The sequence below is a fragment of the Poecilia latipinna genome, unplaced genomic scaffold (genome assembly GCF_001443285.1).
Source record: "Poecilia latipinna isolate Pla-1442-1.1 unplaced genomic scaffold, P_latipinna-1.0 Scaffold1661, whole genome shotgun sequence".
Taxonomy (NCBI): Eukaryota; Metazoa; Chordata; class Actinopteri; order Cyprinodontiformes; family Poeciliidae; genus Poecilia; species Poecilia latipinna.
The window spans coordinates 59,508-82,754 of record NW_015114277.1 but is presented as its reverse complement, the minus strand read 5'-3'; the positions used below and the strand labels follow the sequence as shown (position 1 = coordinate 82,754).

The window sequence follows — 23,247 nt, the reverse complement described above, 5'->3', positions numbered from 1 at the left end:
ATAAACGGTGGATGGATGGATGGATGGATGGATGGATGGTTAGATGGATAGATAAACGATGGATGGATGGGTGGTTGGATAGATAAACGGTGGATGGATGGATGGATGGATGGATGGATGGATAAACGATGGATGGATGGTTAGTTGGATGGATAAACGATGGATGGATGGTTGGTTGGATAGATAAACGATGGATGGATGGATGGATGGATGGATGGATAAACGATGGATGGATGGTTAGTTGGATGAATAAACGATGGATGGATGGATGGATAAATAAAGGATGGATGGATGGATAAACGATGGATGGATGAGTATTTTCTTTTCCAGGCGTGGAAGGAATTTTCCCAGAATTCCCTCTGCTCGCTGCATGCAGCCTCTTCCTCTCGGCGTTCGGCTTCGTGCCGTTCCCTTGTTGCGGATCAGAGTCCTTCCTTCCTTCCTTCCTTCCTTTCTCCCTTCCTTCCTGCCTTCCTTCACACGGCTCTTCTCTCCGTTTACATTACGGACAGAAACTCTGAATTCCCAGAACGTTCCCGTTGCGTTTTCTCATGTGGGAAATTGGCTTCAGTGAGACCCGGAACACAAACAACCGTCCGGAGGAGCCAATCCCCAGAGAGCACTTCCTGTTCCTCCAGAGCAGGGCGGACATGTTGCCGGAACGGTCCTGAGGGAAAACCCGGACAGGCCACATGCTTTAATAAAGCATCTGGATCATTTATTCTTCCCTCTTTTCTTGGTCCACAGCTAATCCTCTCATCAGGTGTTGATTTTCCCCTCAGATGATGGTAAACGGTAGTTCAATGAGCTGGCAGCGTGTCGTTTGGCCTCCGGTCGGACCCTTTGACCTGGTTTTGGGAGTCGGATGTCTGAGGAAGGAGACGTTCCGACATGTTGGAGCGAACAGCTGGAATGTGCCGCTCCTGCACCAACCTCTGCACCTCTGGACTCACACAGCTTCACTTTTCCTGTCATCTTTAGAAATACAGCTGTGGTGGAAAAGAAAGTACACCCTGACTCAGCCTCAGGATGTTCGCCACCAGTTTCCACACCAACGATTAGTGGGAGATGTACCACTGATTCTCCTACTGGACCAGCTAACCGACGCTAATTACAGCTGATTACCTGATTGATTAGCCAGCAGATGCTAATTACAGCTGATTACCTGATTAATTAGCCAGCAGATGCTAATTACAGCTGATTACCTGATTAATTAACCAGCAGATGCTAATTATCGATTGGTTACTTGATCATCATGAGTTGGAGCTCTAATATTAAAGCAACGCCAACATGGAACAATGTCAGCCATGAGCTCAGAAAAGCAACTGTTGCTCCCCATCAGTCTGTCCAGGGTGAAAGGTCAAACTATCTAAGCTAACCAAGAGCTTCAGATCAGACTCTGCAGGTCTCAGCAGGTTAAAGGTCAAAGTTCATGACAAGACAAGAGTTGAAGAGGAAATGAAGGACAATACTTCACTCCACTACTTGAAAAGTGGATGGATGTTTGGTTGGATGAATAAATGGTTGGATGAACAGGTGGTTGTGGATGGATGGTTGGAACCTAACCCTGACCCAGTGTCCCAATGGCCTAGTCAAAGTCCAGACCTAAACTGAAGCTCCGTGGAAGGAAAACTGGGCTAAAACGAGCAGCTGAGAGAGAGAGACGGCTTTAACAGATGGGGTGTACTTACTTATTTTATTGTTTTCCAAACTCAACTTTTCCATATTGAATTTACAGGATGAGAGTTAAATGATTTCAGACCCTTCTAGAAACCAGATCCTGAACATAGAGGGGTGTACTTTCTTTTCACCTGATGAAGACGCGCTGCGTTCTTTGCCCGACTCTCCTGGCTGTAAATGTGCAGCCAGGCGGCGGCGCGCCCTTTGAACCCTGTCACCCCGGCGACCCCGGGTCCGGATTCCTGCAGAGGGAGGGTCGTCTCCTCCAGGTGAATGATTAGTCAGGGCGCCGTGACCCCTCGCTCCGGGTTTACACGGCGAACCGGTCGCCGTCGGCAACACTTCCTGCTCTGTGTTTGTTTTAAAACCTGGAGGAATCAAAATGTGAAAGTTTCCAGGATGGAAACGGAGGACAGCAGAAACACGGAGCTGCTTGTCTTTACCTGTGTTCAGACGTTGTGATTGGCTGAGAGTCACCTGCTGGCGGTGACCCCTCAGCTGACCTCACTGGGACTGGGTCGCCCCCTGCTGGTGGAACCTGGAATCACACCAGAGAAATGATGGATCCAGTGAGAACAGAAACAGAAACAGTTTGTTTTAAATGGGATGAAACAGGATTAAATGGGAAGTTTGGAAATTATTTTTATTTTTCATCAGATCAATAGAAAGAAGAAGATTAAAACTTTTTTAGACTTTTTCTGTTCTGTAGATTAAAAAGTAATTATGGGCAACCATCCATCAATCCATCCATCCATCCATCATCTTCCATATTTTCCTAATATTATTTTCTAATAATTTCCTGCCTGTTAATTTCAGATTATTCTGTTCCAATCTGTGAATCTCTTCCTGCCTCCTGCATCAGGCTCATTTAGTCTCAGTAAATCTAATTGAATCATTTACTACCCAGAGCAGTGATGGGCAGCAGGCGGTAACCTGATCAGCTGATCTTCCTGCTTAGAACAGAAGTTTGGATATTTGGGTTAAAACCGAGGAGAAACCCTGCAGCTGAGTTTCAGATTAAACCTGATCAGCTCAGCGGTCTGCGCCGCAGACCAAAACAAGCAGCCTGAAACGACTTCGTTATCTGCAGCGGCATCAGACGGAAACCGAATCAAAACGGCGCCTTTTGTTTCCCTCCTGCAGCGTTGTGGCTCCAATCTGCCAGCTGCTGACAGCTTCATGATGGCCTGTTTGATTTTCCCCAGGTGGGTTTTTGTCAGCAGAGCACCACCTGCTGCTTGCTTCTGGTCATTTGCTCATTTACAGGACAGTTATTTTAATCTGTTGTTTCTGGTGTTGAAGACCTTGTACACATCAGATTCAGGGTTTTAAGAAGTGTTGTGGTTAGATTACAAAGGCGGCTGATGGATGTTTGTTTCATTATGAACAGCAGAGGGCGCCATTTCCTGTCTCTGTTTCTGCAGCTCCTTTCTGAGAGCAGTAAAATCATTAAACTGTTTAATCAAGTTTAGCACCTGTTTTCTGTAAATAATTGCTTGATATTGATTTTAAAACACAAGTTTCATCGGCAGATTATGATGAGACATTTTTCACATATTTTTCTTATGTTATTAGTGAAATTATCTGCCAGTGAAACTAATATGTTTTTTTAGCAATATGAAGCAAAACTTAAAACAAGCTCCTATATTTTAAATAAAAGTTACTTCTAAGTTATTTATGTCTCATTTTTAGTGTATTAAGATATTTGCACTTGAAACTAGACCAAAAACATTTGGTAAGATTTTGTGTTTTTGCAGTGCAGATTTAATTTCCTGCTGTTATTATAAATAAATCCAGGAACCACAACAGAAGTCTGACGCTGATGATGTCTGGAACTGTCAGCTTTTAAATCCAACCTGTGTGAATAAACACTCATAAATCAAAAGGTCTGATTAAATCTTTAACCTTGGAGGTTAAAAGGCAGCGATGGATTTTTGTGGTATTTTAATCTTATTGTAATGATTTATTTGCTTGAGTGTTTGGGTTTACATTGAGACGTACATCTTGATCAGAGCGGTTAAAGTAAAACGCCGAGTCTCACAGGCTGAACACAGATCCAGCAGATCCACTCTGGTTGACACTGTAGCTGTTTCTGCACCGCAGGCGTCGTTTTCCCGTTGTTAAGGAATGCGTCTCCCAGAGAGTGACAGCCAGGCTGTTGCTGCTTGTCTGAGCAGGAAGCCTGCAGGCTCGATCTGCAGCAGACGTTCGGTTGACTGATGGAGCCGAGCTTTAACCAACCAGCAGAGGCATTCTCATGCATTTAAACAACGAACGGCACAAACTCGGACATTATCAGCGACGTTGGAAAGGGACTCTGGTTTAAAAAGCAGTTCTTACAAAACACTTGATTGGAAAATGAAGATTTTTAGAAGAATTGCAGTTTACAACAAGATCAGTATTATAAGATATTAGATGGAAGAATAAACAACAAAAAAGAACAGCTAACAAGCTAAATATTTAGTTAGCAAGCTAAATGTTTGACACCCAACTAAATATTTCATTTGAAGCTAAATATGTAGATTAAAACTAAATGCTTAGTTAAGTTAAATATTAACCTCAAACTAAATATTCAGTTAGCAAGCTAAATGTTTTTCCTTTAACATATTTAGCAAAGCTATATATTCCACTTCCTGCTAAATATTTAATTAATCAAACTTTTTGCTTAAAACAAAATTTTTAATTAGCAGGCTAAATATTTTGCTTCAAACTAAATGTCAAATAAATGTAGTTTCAAAATATTTTTCATATGGAGCTAAATATTTAATTCTGTTGCTAAGAACTCTAAGTTTAGTACCAAAACTTTGCAAATCTCTTAAACTCCGACTGGAGTGACTTTTGACTTCTGCCTATTCAATATCAAATATTTAGTTTGAAACTGTGACATTTATAATAGAATGAATAACTTTGTGAAATTCGGACATTTTAAAAAGAACGGCCATTTTTTCCTCTTCTAACAGACTAACCCAAATCGTTGCTGTTTATTTTGACTGAGTAACTTTACAAACGGTATGGAATCGTGGCCTCGGCAGAACTCAAATACTCAAATCCACTTCTGTGACGTAGAAATAACGCAGAATACTACGGCAGACATTTTAGAGCCACCAGATTTTCCAGGAATGTCCTTGAGTTTCTCACTGAGACCATGAAAGCCACATTCCTGAGAAAGGCGAGGGAACCGCGGCCATACCGGGCTGACTGCACTCTGGGCCTGTCTCTAATCAACATTATTGGAGATTTTAGAAAACAGTCAGTACTGTTGGACATATTTGTGGGAAAATGTGACCTGAAACTCTTCATGGCACTTAAATTTACCAAATGATGTAACTCAAAGGGTGGATGTTTTTTTTCTCAATGTCTTCCATTTACTGTTCGACTTTCTCTGGGAAAGTGTAGCAGTTGATGGCCTGATGTCTAACCGGGGCACGATCATCCCTCAGGCGGAGTGGCCCCGTCAGAACCTGCCCCTGCAGGCCTGACGAGTCTCCATCTGTGGGAAACCAGAACCCTTTCCCTCGGAGCGCGATAACCGTGACCCCGTGACCTCCATTCTGTTAGACAACCCCCCGCTCCTCTTTCTCTGGCTGTCGCACACACTCAGTGACACACATTCACTGCCCAGAGATCTGAGAGATGGAAGACGAGATGTCGTTTAAATTAGGGTCTTTCAACGTGATGAGCACGGCGGGGAGGGGTGCGGCTAAAAGCTGGAGCTGATGGAGGCCGCGCTGCAGCTCAGGCTGGGTTATTATGGTCTGTTTTACCTGAAATCTGCTGCTTAGGATGGGTACATGGGAAACATGTTCATTACTTTACACAAAATTACTGTGCAAAGAAGAATCTCATTATATTGAGATTTTATGTGTTTTAGGGCGTTTTGCCACTTTAAATCCTAATAAGCTGTTGCTGGCCACGCCCCCCCCCCCACCCAACGTTTACACTCACACAGGAAAATGGCTGCAAACAAATGAGCAATTATACAACCATACGTCTTTTAAAAGCATTAGTAGAGCCTCCTGTACAACCAACAAGAATGCAGCAAGTTGTTTCTGAATAGTAAGACACTTGTCTCTTCCAGCAGCCATTATACAGTTCATACAGTGGCAAAACCAGCTGACCAAACATGCTGGAGCTCCTCGTGGGTTGCTCCAACCCAGGGTAACGCGGCTGGGCACCATTGCTAGGTAACGGTGGAACGTGACTCAACGTTTGGGATTTTTTTGAAATGGCTCGTTTTCCAGACACTAAAAAACATTTAACTCTTTTCCAACAACCGGCTGTACAGAAACATGCAAAAAGTGAATTTTGCATAACAAGTGCCCTTTAAAGTTTTATGTTTCCTGGTCCAAATGTACCCAGAGCTTACATTTGGACTTAAAATGAACCTTCAGGCTACTTTCCTGGAACTTAACATTAAAGGAGCCCAACTAAAGTTTACAAAGCAGCTGCATGAATTAGCGCTTTAGAATTAATCCAGAAAAATTAAATCAAGGGAAACTAAGTGCGCTAAATGTTCAAAGTTAGCAAAATTGCTAAAGCGCTATTAGCAGATTGGCAGCAATGGAAATGGTTATGGTTTCTGTTGAATGTGTTGCTGCCATTACTCCCAGCAATCACATTTTTGCCTGAAGAAATGAAGTATATAAGTAAAGTATTACCTTCTCAGAGCTAGAGAGTTTCTTTCCAAAATGTACCCATAATTCACAGGCTGCGTTCACTAAACTTCCTGATTCTCACATATACAGGTTTGTTATTTGAATTTACCAGCTGCCCTCAGAGAAACAATGAATTACTTTCCTGAAATATTCAAAGCTAATGTGTCTACCAGAAAGCGCTCCAGTGATTCCTCCTGCCCTAAAGGGAAAACCGCACCATTTCCTTTGTGTTGCTACTCTTCAGTGGAGCAATTCAAGCTTCCCAGTTTCCTGGTTCGTTATTTAAAGCTGTTCTGGTCTTAAATTAGTCACTGAAGTTAAATTTAGAGTGTTTGAAATGAACCCTCCGGGTGTGAAATCGGATATGGGAATCGCAGGGATGTTGGTGCTGCAGTGAGTCGATCAGCCACCTGCTCTCTGATGGACTCATTCCTGGCGTTGGGTTGCATCCTTTTGTCTGTTTCTGTGAGGACAGACACACGGCTGGAATTTCATCCCATCTTTAGGATTTCTTAAACATTACAAAAAGTGACAGAAAGATGTTTTAGTTTGCTTTATGTTTGTAACCCAAAGGAAAACAAGTAACGTATTAGCTTTTGAATTTGTTAACAAATGCTACATTATCACACTTAATGACACTTTGATACTATTCTACTTCATATTTAACTAAGGAGGACTGAGCCTGCCAAAATTGGCATTAAATATAGTAATAAATAAATGGCTTCATAAATTAACTAATGTGAATAATATTGTATCCAAAAACAGAAAATCTTTCCCAGTTTATTTGATAATACATTGTGACATAGATTAATATATTTTTAAATAATATTCAACAGTATTATTTTAACATTATCACTATTATTTAATGTTCAATCTTGTTTTATTTATTTAAAATATTTCCTTATTTAGTGTCATTTTATTTCCTTACTAACTTCTTCACAATCTGTATTTCTTGGTTATTTACTGTAATTTTTTAAAATCATATATTTATTTTTTATTTAATATTTTCTTTTCACACTTTTGTAAAATTTAATAATAGTAATATTTAACTTTTTATTTTTTGGATGCAATATTTTACACATCAAGTACTTTATAAAGCCATTTATTTATCTCTATAGTTGCCAGTTTTGGCATGATCAGCCCTCCATAGTTACCAACCAACCCTCTCATTTTTTCCGTGTTCTTGCCTAGAAAGCTGTAGTTTCAGCTTCTCCCATTCCTTTTTCTCCAGCCTTAAACACACAGTCCCAACTTTTGAACCCCTCAAGCTGTAATTAACGGTGCGACAGCACTTTGAAACAGGAAGTCCTCCAGTCGGTTCTTCTTCATGTCTTAAGGAGACTCTTTATTAGCGCAACGAGAGATGAAAGAAACGTTGAAAACAGCCACATAATTTCTGACAAACTCCGTAAAGAATGTTCTGTGTTTGATGTCTGGAGATTACATGCGCTAAAAGATGCAGACTGACGTTGCACAAACATCTTCAGATGTAATTTATGTTTCTGCTTAGTTTTTTCTTCTTCCTAAACTGCAATTACTGCTGACAAGCAAACCTTTTGCTAAATACTTTTGCCAAGTTGACAAAAGGTGTGTTTGGCCACCCATGCCTGGTTGGCTCCATTGGAAATTGGTAAAGTTTCTAGTTTATTTTAAACTTCAAGACATCTTGATTAAATGTAAGATAACCAGAAGGGAATTGCCATCTAAAGTTTACAGTAATCTTCAAATGAGGCTTGAAATTGGTCCTCTACTGAAAGGCATTTTTGAAGGCTAACTCGAGAAAGTCCTTTTGCCTCCTGGAGTTGTCATTAAGTCCACAGTTGTAATCAAATTGTCCCGTTTTGGCAGTTTTACAATGAGTGATGGTTGTTTTGAAGGGTTGCATCCTTCTCGCCCCGAGGGCAAACTGAGATCATTCTCCAGACAGACCCCACAAAAACCTGCAGCTTTTCTATCTAAATCAGCAATTCAGGGGCTTTCTGTAAGGCGCAAGAAAACAAAAAAAACATTCCTTCACAATTAAATATTTAACATAATTATCTAATCCTACAAAAACACAATCCTTGCAGACGCAAAACGAAGAGTTGTCAACCTGACATTAAAACATCTGCATAAGAGACAAAAGTTGACTGCTTTTCAATCAATGACTTTAAACCTTTGTTTCTGTTAAAGCCCACTACTCTGATGGAAAAGACAGACTTCTGCTTTTATCGCCCAGCGGTCGTTAGTGGCTGTGGAGGGTCTCTGTCAAACAGACCCACAGGCGGCATAAGAGACCAGTTTGGGCAGGAAGGCGAATCCTGGATTATTGAGGAGGTTCTGAAACAATCAACTTAAGAAATAACTGTGACACGTTTCTCTTGAACAGGCTTTATGGCAATCCGTCAACCATAAATGACCAAAAGCTCACCAAACTTTCTTAGGACTTTTGGCAAAACAGACCATTTTAAAGATATTACCATTTAAGAATGTAACATGGAGATCATCATAAAGTTCCAGTGCTATGAAAATTAATCTACCTTTTACAGATTTGTCAGTTTTAAAGTATAATTGAAACTCCAAATGAAATTTTTGTTGCAGAAAAACTATAAATTGCTACGTATGGAGGATGTCAATGTTTTTATACAGTTTGTATAATTTTAATGTAAAATGTGTTTAATTCGGCAAAATTTTGCCTAAAACCTTCTTAGTGCTGCCCTCCTTGGGTTGAACGTCGGCTACTGCAATTGAATTTTCTTACTGGTTAAAGCGCTGCAGCTTGGACGATGTTACCATAAAAGTCACCAGTAACTGAAAAAAGCTGCTAGATTTGTTGGTAAATGTTTTTTTCATAAATGTTGCTAACTATAGTGACGAAGTTGCTAACTTGACTACAGGGTTTTCTTTCACCTGACCACGCCCCTTTTGCCTCTTGGCTCCGCCCACTAAGGTTAATTTTTTCTAAATTTGCCTGGGTGCAGAGTCTTGTTTTCAGTTACACTTAAAGGATTTAGTGTCTTCAGAGGTTTTCATGTTGTTTTCTTCAGTGGTTCTTGGTGCGGCGCCCCCACAGGCCAGGAGGGGAACAGGTTGGTCAAAGGGTTTGGTTGGTTGGAGACAGAGCAGAGAGAAAGAACCACATCAGCTGGAGATGTAACAGTCTGGGCTCCCAGTTGAACCAAGTCTACCAAACTTAATCTCTAAGGTTCATGACTTTCTGCACTGCAAAAAGCTAATGCTGATGTTCAGAAATCGGTTATTTTAAAACATCTTCTTACTATTAAACATCCAACTTGTATGTTTGTTCATGAAGTCCTGGTTCTGTTGTTGTTTTGACAGTTATTTGCAGCCTGATTCTGTTCTTCAGCTGAGTTTCTGGGACATTGTTGTCTGTTCTCAAACTGTCCTCACAGTTTATAATGTAATAACTTTGGTTGAAAACCTGAATCACCCTTAGCCTATATCTATAGTTTTCTAATTAGCATAACTTAACAAAGACGGGAACAAATTGGCCATCTGTGAAAGCATCAGCATTGTACCCTGAAAGGACAGGCTGCTGTAACTCTGAGGTATCACTCAGCAGGAGAGATCGCTTTTCACTGCTGCCACAAAAGGAGGAGGAGTTAGCAGCATAAATATTACTAAGGCAGCCAATACGGCGCACTCCTCCTCCTCTGAATGGACGCCCTCCTCTTCACTTCTGCTGGAGTGTGAGTGGTGACAGAGCAGAGGGAAGGAGTGTGTGAGGACTGCGTGGACATGTCATAGTTCCCTCTGGAAGGCTGATTCATCCGGTTGGACACCACCATGAGGAGCTGGTTTAAGGCTTTGCCCCTTCTGACCCTGTGGGTGGTCTACTCCGAGGCTTGGTTCTGGTCCTGGAGTGAGACCGGCACAACGTTGGCCCCCAGGTTGGAACTGGAGGGTTCTGGCATTGCGACAGGTAGCGGAGAGCCTCCATCTGAGAGCAGCACCACAGTTGGAGCAGAGATCATTGACGAAGGACACGTGCTCCAAACAGTTGGGCAGACTTGGGATGAGACCACTGAAGGTCCTCGAGTGACGACTGTAGTTCCTTCGACGCAACCAGAGAGGGGGCGTGGAGCGGGACAAACCACCGCAGGGATAACATCACGCAGAAGTAAACCCGGTAATGACATCTTCTCATGCAGAATCTGATTGTTTAGGGTCTTAGATCCAAATCTGGCTCAAGATCAGTTCTTCTAACAGGATCTGAGGTAATACCCATGGCACTGTTAGTGGAGGCAGTTTGAAATCTCAAAATCAGAAGATTCCTAAGGAAGATTCACAAGGAAAGTTCAGCAATTTAGTCTTGAGTCCTTCTCCTCTTGAAACCCCAAAACAAAGAAAACAGATTTCTTTGGTGAAAACATTTTACAGACCGACTTCGACTTCAGTTCAGCCTCTAACAACAAGTCAGCATCCACTACCTCACCAGACTTTTTCCTCAACAGAAGCATCTCATATCACACAACCAGAGATACACAGCAGCACACCAGGCACCGATGCATCCACCACAGCTGCTCAGCATGAAACGTCCAGTCAAGAGTTAGCTTCAGTGCTTCTCCAGCTAAACAGAAACAAAACTGAAGTCATTATTTGGATCTGAAGTCAGTACACTGCTTCAGTTATTACAGCTGGAAACTAGAGATCAGGATGACCTCTGACCTGAACATTCAGAGCCACATAAAGACAGTCCCAAAGTCGGTCTTCTGTCACCTGAAAAACATTTCTAGGACAAGAGACTAATGTCTCAGCATTAGAGAAACTCATCCTGGTGTTTATGTTTAATTGCATTGATTTCTGCAACAGTGTTTTTACAGCTGAGGAAATACACTTCAAAACATCAACCAACATATTTGATGTATATTTGCTTGATAATTTTGCTTGTTGGTGACAGAATGACATTTTTATGATGTGAAGCACTTTGAACAGCCTTGTTGCTTGTTTGGTATGCTAATAAACTTGACTTAGCTCCAACTCCACGTTTCAGATGCTGCTCAACCATCAGTAGGGGAACAACAGCTTAGCCAGGCAGTCGTAGGTGTTGAGGCACCAGCAGAATCCTCAACTGCAACTCGTTCCTCTCAATGCTTGAAGCTAGATTCCTCTCTACCTTTCTGCTCCTCCATGATGGGGGAAAACTTTACCGTGCCCAATTACTTCAACCACAGCAGCGTGGGGGAAGTCCAGGCGCTCCTGGACGAGTGGGCGCCGCTGCTGCGGTCGCGCTGCCACCACGCCGTGGAGTGGTTTCTCTGCCTCCTCTTGGTGCCGGAGTGTGGCCCTGCGGCCGCGCCACCTGCGTTGCCTTGCCGGCGTTTCTGCGAAGTATTGCGGGACAGTTGCTGGGCGCTCCTGGACGAGGGTCGCCTCCCTGTGGAGTGCCAGGCTCTGCCAGATGAGGAGGATGATGGGTTTCGGTGCTTGTCAGTTTGTAACCAGAAAGGTAACCGCTGGCGCAAAATCAACCTTATATTTGGGTTCATTTCGAACCGGTTTGAGAATCCTCTTCCTCCCAGTACCTCATCCCCACCCAGCTAAACCAACTGAGATATTAACAACGTCAGCATTTGATGAATTAACCTTTAGGATATTCTGGCTGCAGCCTAACAAGCTTGGATCCCGACTACTTTTATTGCATGTTTGTGTTTCTCTCCGATGTGCTTGTGATTTCCTTAACATGACGCAAAACGCAAATCTGTCTCAACTTTAACACATTTTATACTTTAAGGAAGCACATGTTGGTGTTAGCTTCTAGATTAGGATTTTCTGGTTTGTTGCAGCCATTTGGTGGTTAAACAACAACCACATCATTAAGATGTCATTTCAGCAAAACCTGAAGCAGCTTTTCCAAGAAGTACCTGCTAATAGTGGAGATAATTTTTGTTTAGCACTTTTGCTAACTTTGAAAACATTTAGCACACTTAGCTTCCCCTAAACTAACAGTGTTTCCCACTGTTCTGTGAACTTTCAGTTGAATTAAGTTAGACGTCTGTGTTGTTTTGGTTATCGACTGTTAAGCATTCTTTAAGTAATTATTAGACATTTAAATTCATGTTTTGAAACGATAAATCAGATTAATCGTTAACCTGGAGTATACAGATTCAAAAAAGTGACATACTCAGAGCAGTAATTAAGCAAAACCTATTCAAACAATATATACAATTTGCATTTAATACTAAAAAACCCTTTTGTCTGCAAAAAGAGTCTCCTATTAATCACCTTTTATTATCTAATTATTAATCAACTAATCCAAAAAAATAATCTCCAGTTCAGTCTTACACTGTAGATGTTAAGTCTTTCACTGAAGTAAAGCTACATTGTTGCATTTTTGGAAATAAAATGTTCTTACTTAAAAAAGGAATTCAATTAAATGGATGTTTGTGTATTTTTAATATTTTGAAAAATAAGCTTTACTGGGTTTTTTCTAATCAGATTAATAAGCAAAATAATCAACAGAATAATCGATTACTAAAATTATTTGTTCAGAATATTGACCCCTTTTTTTTTTTTTTTTGACAGGTTAGCTTTATGTTAGAACCTGGTAAAGGGCACAAAGTTAGAGAGGATTTGTCATGTTGAACCCTGAATTTCCCCAAATCGCCAAACCTCAACATGTTTTTCTGCGTACCAGGGATGAAATGTTAAGAACCAGCTGTAATCCAGATTAATAGCTTCTTTTTTTCTGCTGCATTTCTGGAGGAAAACATCATAAATTAGCAGATATGATCAAATCAGTCATATAATCCCCAATATTACCACGTCTCTCATGAGTACGGAGCGACTGGCTCAGTTGTTTAGTCCACAAGTGATTAATGTGAGAGGATCCATGGTTTTATAGTTTTGTGTTGAACTGTTTTATGTGGGAAGTCGGTTCTTGCTCTGCCCATCTTCCATATCAGTGGGAACTGAAGATGGTCTTTTTACAGCAGCGTTATCTTTTAGACACCAAGCTTCACTGACAGACATGAGTGGACGTCATGTTTCTGGTTCCACGACCAGCAGATGTCTGGCTCAAGACATATTTGAGTTGATGTGAAACTGTTTCAGGAAGATATTAAGAGTCACAAAACTGCAGAAGCCAGAAACCACAAGGTGTTAGCCTGCTGCATTCAGTCACTTTTGATCAAACCAAGAGCTTTGCAGTTAAAATCATTTAGAAATAAACACTAAGGGTTAGCTAACGCTAATGCGCTACACAAACACAGTACTTTAACAGAAAGCTAATGGCAGTGTGGGTACTGCTAGCTAAAAAGTTAGCTATTCTAACCCTTAAACACTAATCCTACACAGTTGTTCTGCTAATGTTAACACACTACACCAACACAGTATTTTACAGAAGCTAATGTTAAAGCGCTAACTTCAATTGAAACTATATCTGCCATTGAAAGACTACAATTCTGGTTGTTTGTTTAGCGTTTGGAGAAATCCTTCAAACGCTAGAATCTGACACCACTCCAGTTCTGTTTACATTTCATAAAGAAGGAAATTGCGCTCAGTTTTTGTTGTAATTTTATTCAGTGGTTCTTGCTGCAGCGCCCCCACAGGCGAGGAGGGGAACAGGTTTTTCAAAGGGTTTGCTTGGTTTGACAGTGCAGTGAGAAAGAGAACCACAGCAGCTGGAGATGTCGAAGAGAGTCTACCGAACTGTCAGCAGGGAAAAAGCCTTAATAAACCGTTAACCAAAGAGGAGGTGTGCGTGATTTTTGTTAACTGTAGGAGGTTCTGAAACGTGTAACCTCTGAGGAATATTAAGCTATTTTACCTTGATTTCAGTAAAAACTGAAGATAATCTGCTACAATAGTCTGTTAATGTTTCCCTCCCACCCTTCGTTATTAGTCTCATGACTTCTTCATGGTGTCCGCCCGCTGAGGCGTTCTCTGACCTTCCATCTTCATCTTGATTATGACGATCCACGGATGTGTTTCTCTCCTGGCTGGCTCGCCGAGCTGTGACCTGGAACCGTGTATTTTCAGGATACTGTGAGGCAGTTGTGGACTTTTTGGTGCAACTCCCATCAGGCGTGATCTCATCACCGTCGGGGGTCAGGATTGTTAGGGCTCAACAACTCCTTTAATTACGTTTTTCCATGGTTACCGGTCTCTTCCTTGAAAGATGAGCAGTCATTCATATCAGGGTCTAAAGGTCAACTGCAATTTATCCCAGAGGGTTTGAGACGATGTCCTGGGGGGGAAACCATTTTTCTCATCCTTAATTGACATATTCGGGTTGCATCTATAGTCTTTGTTTCGTCTGTTTTTAGTGACCCGACTGATTAGTTGCATGATGTTTCGTCTGAGTCGAGTTGTTCATGGCGGCTCTTGGCAGGGATTCACTCTGACTTGGCTCTCATTGAGTTTCCAATTATGGCTGAGAGCTGTCCAGCATTTTCACTTCACTCTTAACTTCAAAACTACATATATTTAAGGAAATATGTGGATTATAGGAACAACAACCCCTTTTAGAAAAAGATTCTCCTTCCTATGTGTAGATTCAGCCTTTGTTTTCTTTTTTGATTTGACAAATGTATTGAAATGAGATTGAAAGGAAGTTATGCTGAATGTAGTTTAGAGAACTGCATACAAGAGATGTAATTATGGGTGAAATGATTAACTGGATTAAATGTGATTTATTTATTAATGAAATAACCGTCAACTAATTTGGTAACTGATTAATCATACAGAAAAAAGGCAATTTGCTGAGAGAACAAGCTAAAACTGCACAAAAATGGTTTGCATTTTGATATGATTAAAAAATCTTTGTATGCACATCTGTTCGTAATAACACACTAATATGACAAGAATAGTTATACCACTAATATTACCACTATTCTTGTATTACTACTGTCTCATATTATTATGAGAATAAAGTTTTGTGACAATGAACAAAAAATGCAAGAATAAACACAATATTATGGAAATAAAGTCATAATTGGAGACAAAGTTATAATACAAGAGTAAAGTAATAATTCATGAATGAAGATCATAATAATACCAGACTAAAGTCATAATATTATCAGAATGAAGTGGTAACCTTATAACTTCTGCACAAAACAATAATGAAATAAAAAGAGAAATATTGAGGATCTTGTGAATTTATACTTCGATATCCGTTTTAAAAATAGAACATTATCTTTCAATGTAGATTTTTTTTCTTCTTTTGGTGAAAAGACCGGAATCGGACCGCTCAGATTCAAATCCGATTCATGTCGGACTTGAACGTAACTTTAAACTCTCAGATAAAACACCGAGGTCTTTTCTCCTGCTAGCTTACCACCAGACCTGATTTCCCAAAGCGGTGCATGGCGTCCCAACGTATGGGCCGCTTCGCCGACGGGACATCGCGACCTGCAGCGCTCCGTGCTGGAATGCCGCTTAGAGACAAAGAGCTGCTTTCCTGGTTGGTAGGCAGCCTGCCTGACAAGACAAACTGTCACCATAAACCCAGCAGCTCCTTTCATCAGCAGCTCTTTTATTTTTGGTGCTCAGCTGACCTTGAAGCTGCCATTGTTCAACTGCGGCCATTATGGGGACCTGAATTCAGATTGCACTTAAAATGCTAATGATGATACTTTTGTGTTGCTAGCGGGTTTGCATGTTCATCGAACCAGATTCTGTTGCAAATTCTTGTGCAAACTGGTCGAAATTTTCTAATTGCAGCATCTGGAAAATTACGAGAATTACAAATTCATGGAAACATTTTGTCTCTTTTTGCCAACCTGCATGTAAAAGGAGAGCACATCTGTTCTGCAGGAGCGATGCTGCCTCTAATGACAGGTTTAGAAAGTTTCCAACAAGATGCAAATATGATGTTTTGGCAGAAGTATTAAAGTTAATTACAAGTGTGAACTGTAGAAGAAAGAGTCGGGAGAGAGGAGACGGGAATCCTCTGGATTACTCAAAGCATGAAAAGTTTTGGATGTTCTCTGTTTTTGATGCTGCGTTTAAGAGCCGAACTACAATCAGTTTTTGCAGTTTTCCAAATGTCTGTCCTGAATGAGCTCATGGGAAGCTGAGACGTGTGAGGACGTGTAGGACTCTGCAGGTCTCCTATTCTGAGTTTATCTGAGCAAACATCTGCTCTGCTCGCTGCAAATGACTGTTTATTGTTGGCTGCCATTCATGCAGTAGGCGAGGCGAACCTGAATGCCTCTGAACCTGGACCGCATTCAAACAACTCAAGTGGATATTTTTACAAGACGTTTGTCAAGATGAGATATTGATAATTAGCAATACGGCGAATCAGCAAGCCAGCACCAAAGCAGCATCAACCAACTCTTGGATGATCTTGTAATTCATTTTCTGTTTCTCCGTTTACATGTTCATGTTTCCTACGTTTAGTAGTTGAATTAAAATAAATGCATTTCAGATTTCAGTAGTATCAGCCGGTAGAGGTGCAAAAATATCACCATATTTCTAAAAGACATAAATATAGAACATGATCTGATTGGGCTCTCCAGTCGTGATAATAACATTTTAATAAATAATAAATTTAATGTCAGTGGTTGTTAAAAACACAAAACAGAGAAAAGTATCAAAACTGTGGCTTCTGCACATTTCCAGTGTGGTGGAAGATTTAAACATAAATACAGAATAAACACCAGTTAAGTCCATCAGAGCCGTGAACCTGCAGCTATTCCTGGATTTTTCTGTGGAATTCAACTCCAAATTAAATTCCACAGAATTGGAAAATTTGCACAAAATTTCGCTCAACAGATTTTTTCACAGCACATTTTAAAAAGATTCTTGTATTATTTAGGGAATATTATAACTTTATTCTTGTATTATGACTATTTTCAGATAATACAACTGTTGTACAATTTATTGTATTAATATGACTTTATTCTAGCAATATAACTTTATTGTCATACAACATTACATTTTTGACTTTTTGGTAACCTTTCTTGTAATTTTACAACTTTATTCAGATAATGACTTTATTCTCGTATTAGGACTTTATTTAGATAATATAACTACTGTTGAACGACATTTCTCTCTTATTATTTTGACTCTCATAATGTGACTTTATTTTCTTAACCTGGCTCTAATGCGCCATCATGATATTTAAGGTCATGGCGATATTTATAAAGTTTAAACCTACTGGGACAAAGAATGCTGGACAGCGACCGAAGTCACTGTCACATTCATGGCGACCACGATGGTAAAAGCGGTAAAAACATTTCCAAAGCTCTCCGTTTCAGATCTGCAGCACTTTTTCCAATGTGACAAGATGAATTCATTGTAATGTTTTTTACTGTATTTAAATCGGGACGCAGTACAATCATGTCCCTCAGCAGCCAAACATGGAGCGGAGAACATCTGCGTAGCGGGAAGGATTTTTATCGCCGTCCTGACTGACCTCTCTGTCAGCTCCGATTCAAATCAAAGCGTCTTTATTCCTCGGACAGATCGCAGCTGATGTTTACGGCTTCACAGCAGAGAGGACGATCCGGGCTCCAGCTAAGCGTTTTACGTCTGAACAAAGCCAACAGCCGAGTTGCCGATCTCCTGCTCTGGTGGCTGCGGGGCGGCTTTGAACGCAGCGACACAGACACTCATTTCCCGTCAGGTGGTGAAACCGAAACACGTCTTCAAAGCTCCAAAAATACGTCACACGCGATCCGAAAACGGTCCGAAAACAGTAATTTCTCTGCTTTTCCTCTCAGTACAGGAAAAACATCATTTAGAAGAAAGGAGAACAGTTTATTTCTGTAGTTTAATGAGTCAGGAATGGCTCTTAGAGTCCAGGTGTAAAAGAATAAATATCCACCATCCTTTTCCACCATCCTTTTACACCTGGGTTGTTCAAAGTGCGGTTTGGGGGCCATTTGTGGCCTCTGAATTAGTTTTGTGTGGCCCACATGGTACAAATTGGGCTTTTTCTGTGATTTTTTTAGAGTGAGATTTTCTGTGGAAAGTTTATCTTCTTAACCAGAGTTAGCATTTAGTTGGCCTTTTGTTTTTAGTCTTGTCTTTATTTTTATTTTTTCATGCCACAAACATGTAGCGAGTTTTTACCCAAAACAGACTTTTGGAAAACCCATCCATTATATTTGGCTACATACATAAAAGTTTGTAGTAGAAAATTTACTTTTAACTTTTTCATATTTTGTTACATTGCACTCACAAACAGAAGTGAAACTCAGTTTCCTTGGTCAAACTTTACGACTTTAAATGTGGCTTCAGTTCATAATTTCCAATCACTCAGATCTTCATTGTGTGTGAAACCAGCTGGATGTGTTAATTTTTACATCATTTTGCCATTTTTCTGATGGTTCATTTAGATTTCGGCTCTGTTTCTGCATTTTGTTTTCTAAAGTATAATGAGTGATTTGTCTGTGATTCTTTTTAATAAATGTTGTTTGTGTTGCTTTTGTGATTCGTCCTCAACCCGCAGCCGTACAGTTTGTGGTCTAACACCAAACTCTGCCATGCAGCCCTCCTCTCTAACACAAACCTGGTCCGATTGGGCCAACAAACTCACTTCCTGTTTCTGTTCTCCAGACAACGGCGTCTCAGTCAAGTCACAAAATAATGAGAAAACTTGTGTGAAGATACAGTCATAATAACACGAGATTAGTCAGAATATTACAATAAAGTTGTACTAATACAAGATTAGAGTCAGAATATTACAAGAATAATGCTTTAAAAATATAGAAAAAGTAATAATACGTGATTAAAGTCGCAATATTACCAGAATAGTCATATGAGAATGAAGTCATAGAAATATGTAAATAGTCATAAAATTACCAGAAAAAGGCGGTTACACAAGAATACCATCATAATGCGAGAAAAATAGTATAATACCATATTAAAGTCATTATTATGAGAATAAATTGCTAACACAAAGAAAATTTGTAATAAAATTAGAAAAAAGTGATGCAACAAAAAAGTCGTAATTATACAAGATTAATAATAAGATAATACAGGTTTTCCCTCAGAAAACTAGCCAAGCCTGGTGGTAGGAGTGCTATGGAAGTCCACCAATTGCCCCACTGTGTTTTTGTGTTAAAAATGTAAAAAAAATGACAAAATTGTGGAAATAAAACATCAACAACAAAGAAAATATAGCAGTGCACTTAATAAAATTAGTCTTTCTGTAGGTTTTGTATGTAGAATAAAATGTCAATCTTTTTTAACTAGATAATCGTCTGCTAAAGGTTGCTGATGTTTTATTATATATAAACATAGCTTAACTCCTCTTTGCTGTCACTATTACTGGTGTATTAAAATAAATTAAAAAAGGATGCTTAGCCTCGTGGGGGGTCAAGAAAAGCCTGGTGGCTCATCAGGCTTATAACACATTGGGGGGAACCCTGGAATAGTCATACTGTTATGAGAATAAAACCACATTATAATGAGAACAAAGTCATAATGAAATTAAAGATATATTACTAGAATAAAGTGGTAATAATGTCAATAAAACCATAAGATTAGGAGAATATAGTAATATGAACAAAAATTTATAATAGAAAAAAGGTCATAAGACAAAGTTGTGATGACATGAGAAAAATGTAGTGCCCCAAAAAAGCTGTAATAATCCAGTATAAAGTCGTAATAATCCAGAATAAAGTAGTAATATCAGCAGTATAAAGTTGCATTATGTCTGATCAGACTCCAGACTGACTTCCTGTTTGTGTTTTCCAGAAGACAGTGGCGTGACGCTGCTGCAGCTGATCGGCGATCCTCCTCCAGAGAACATCAAGGAGGTGGATGGCCCGGACAACAGCCCCGCCTACCTGTTCGGCCCAGAGTCCGCCACGGGCCAGCTGGCCCGCGCCCACTTCCCCAACCCCTTCTACAGGAACTTCGCCCTCATCTTCAGCCTGAAGCCCACCTCCGATGACGGCGGCATCATCTTCTCCATTACTGACTCCTCGCAGCAGGTCATGCACCTTGGCGTCAAGCTGTCGGCCGTTCAGGGCTCGGAGCAGAACATCATTTTGTTCTACAGCGAGGCCGGCACCGGGCAGTCCAAAGAGGCGGCCAGGTTCCGAGTGCCGTCCATGACGAACGCCTGGAACCGCTTCGCTGTTGCTGTGAAGGATGACAAAGCCATGCTGTACCTGAACTGTGACGTGGAGCCGCAGGTGATGCGGATGGAGCGATCGGCGGGGGAGCTAGAGCTGGAGTCAGGGTCTGGGGTGTTCGTGGGCCAGGCTGGAGGGGAGCATCCTGACAAATTTAAGGTTGGTAAAACATGTCCAATGCTTGACATTTTGGTCAAGACTCGTGTCAAATGGCGTGCACACAGGAGCCTCTTTAATTAGGCTATTGTATTTCCTCTCCCGGTAACTTTGTACAATGGTGAATGAAATATTGAGAGAGCATCTTGGCTTTATTTACTGAAATTAAGAGTATGTCACTGGGAATCTCTGCATCATGTTTGAATTCACCAGACAATTCAGGTGTTGAGAGTTTGGCGAGTTCCACAACCTAGCTTGGCACTGTCAGGAGTTTCTATCAGGACTATTTTCGTCTCAACAGAGGCCAGTTTAACAACCTGCTAACGTGTATCGCTGCCTGCATCTCCTGGTAGGACACCACCTACAGGCCACTACGCCACATAGAGAAGTCTTTTTGATTGCTTGACGCTCCAGATCCAGCAGGAAAAGTTAGATTTTAAAACTCCTTCGTCGGATGTAAACCTGACGCCCCTGTCGCTCAAATCGCATTCGGTCTGAACGCCGCATTAGACCAAAGTTGGAACAGGATCTAATACAATTCCTGCAGTGATGAGACTGAACTTTTTTGATTTCCTGTTGCCATAATAAATATGTGAATCTGATGACTCTCATGTGATCCATTATTCTGAAACAGGTCGACAAACATGTGCCTGTATCCCCCGGCCTTTCAAAGCTCCAGGTTTTAATCTTATTACCATCACTCAGCTGACATGTATTCCAACTACAAATGCTGACCTCAGCAATTGGGCTCCACTGCTTCAGATAAGATGCTCTGTTATTATTCACTGAATATTTACTAAGCAGTTTTACAGACATGTTTTCAATGTCTTCATTCTACGGTAAAAGTTTCTGAACATTTTTCATGCCAAAATTCCAGACTTTTCCAGACTCCTTACTCAATACAGATATTCCTGCAGAGGATGAACAAACTTATGGATGGATGGCTTGCTTACCAAATAATTGGATGAGTAAATGGTTGGACAGATGGATGNTTTCAAAGGGTTTGCTTGGTTTGACAGTGCAGTGAGAAAGAGAACCACAGCAGCTGGAGATGTCGAAGAGAGTCTACCGAACTGTCAGCAGGGAAAAAGCCTTAATAAACCGTTAACCAAAGAGGAGGTGTGCGTGATTTTTGTTAACTGTAGGAGGTTCTGAAACGTGTAACCTCTGAGGAATATTAAGCTATTTTACCTTGATTTCAGTAAAAACTGAAGATAATCTGCTACAATAGTCTGTTAATGTTTCCCTCCCACCCTTCGTTATTAGTCTCATGACTTCTTCATGGTGTCCGCCCGCTGAGGCGTTCTCTGACCTTCCATCTTCATCTTGATTATGACGATCCACGGATGTGTTTCTCTCCTGGCTGGCTCGCCGAGCTGTGACCTGGAACCGTGTATTTTCAGGATACTGTGAGGCAGTTGTGGACTTTTTGGTGCAACTCCCATCAGGCGTGATCTCATCACCGTCGGGGGTCAGGATTGTTAGGGCTCAACAACTCCTTTAATTACGTTTTTCCATGGTTACCGGTCTCTTCCTTGAAAGATGAGCAGTCATTCATATCAGGGTCTAAAGGTCAACTGCAATTTATCCCAGAGGGTTTGAGACGATGTCCTGGGGGGGAAACCATTTTTCTCATCCTTAATTGACATATTCGGGTTGCATCTATAGTCTTTGTTTCGTCTGTTTTTAGTGACCCGACTGATTAGTTGCATGATGTTTCGTCTGAGTCGAGTTGTTCATGGCGGCTCTTGGCAGGGATTCACTCTGACTTGGCTCTCATTGAGTTTCCAATTATGGCTGAGAGCTGTCCAGCATTTTCACTTCACTCTTAACTTCAAAACTACATATATTTAAGGAAATATGTGGATTATAGGAACAACAACCCCTTTTAGAAAAAGATTCTCCTTCCTATGTGTAGATTCAGCCTTTGTTTTCTTTTTTGATTTGACAAATGTATTGAAATGAGATTGAAAGGAAGTTATGCTGAATGTAGTTTAGAGAACTGCATACAAGAGATGTAATTATGGGTGAAATGATTAACTGGATTAAATGTGATTTATTTATTAATGAAATAACCGTCAACTAATTTGGTAACTGATTAATCATACAGAAAAAAGGCAATTTGCTGAGAGAACAAGCTAAAACTGCACAAAAATGGTTTGCATTTTGATATGATTAAAAAATCTTTGTATGCACATCTGTTCGTAATAACACACTAATATGACAAGAATAGTTATACCACTAATATTACCACTATTCTTGTATTACTACTGTCTCATATTATTATGAGAATAAAGTTTTGTGACAATGAACAAAAAATGCAAGAATAAACACAATATTATGGAAATAAAGTCATAATTGGAGACAAAGTTATAATACAAGAGTAAAGTAATAATTCATGAATGAAGATCATAATAATACCAGACTAAAGTCATAATATTATCAGAATGAAGTGGTAACCTTATAACTTCTGCACAAAACAATAATGAAATAAAAAGAGAAATATTGAGGATCTTGTGAATTTATACTTCGATATCCGTTTTAAAAATAGAACATTATCTTTCAATGTAGATTTTTTTTCTTCTTTTGGTGAAAAGACCGGAATCGGACCGCTCAGATTCAAATCCGATTCATGTCGGACTTGAACGTAACTTTAAACTCTCAGATAAAACACCGAGGTCTTTTCTCCTGCTAGCTTACCACCAGACCTGATTTCCCAAAGC

General features: G+C 40.4%; 1 protein-coding gene and 1 long non-coding RNA gene across 2 annotated transcripts in view; both read left to right on the top strand.

The window, feature by feature from the left end:
• The window catches only part of LOC106964353 (uncharacterized), a 26,574-nt gene extending 25,853 nt beyond the window's left edge, over positions 1–721 (top strand). The window contains exon 2 of the long non-coding RNA XR_001428405.1: positions 513–721. This is a non-coding gene — a long non-coding RNA (uncharacterized LOC106964353). The remainder of the gene's footprint in view (positions 1–512) is intronic.
• Positions 722–9,997: 9,276 nt separating this feature from the next.
• Positions 9,998–23,247, top strand: part of col18a1a (collagen type XVIII alpha 1 chain a) — a 45,672-nt gene continuing 32,422 nt past the window's right edge. The window contains exons 1-2 of the mRNA XM_015059829.1: positions 9,998–10,464; positions 19,986–20,527. Coding sequence (XP_014915315.1) covers positions 10,122–10,464; positions 19,986–20,527 — 885 coding nt within the window. The 5' untranslated portion in view covers positions 9,998–10,121. The remainder of the gene's footprint in view (positions 10,465–19,985; positions 20,528–23,247) is intronic.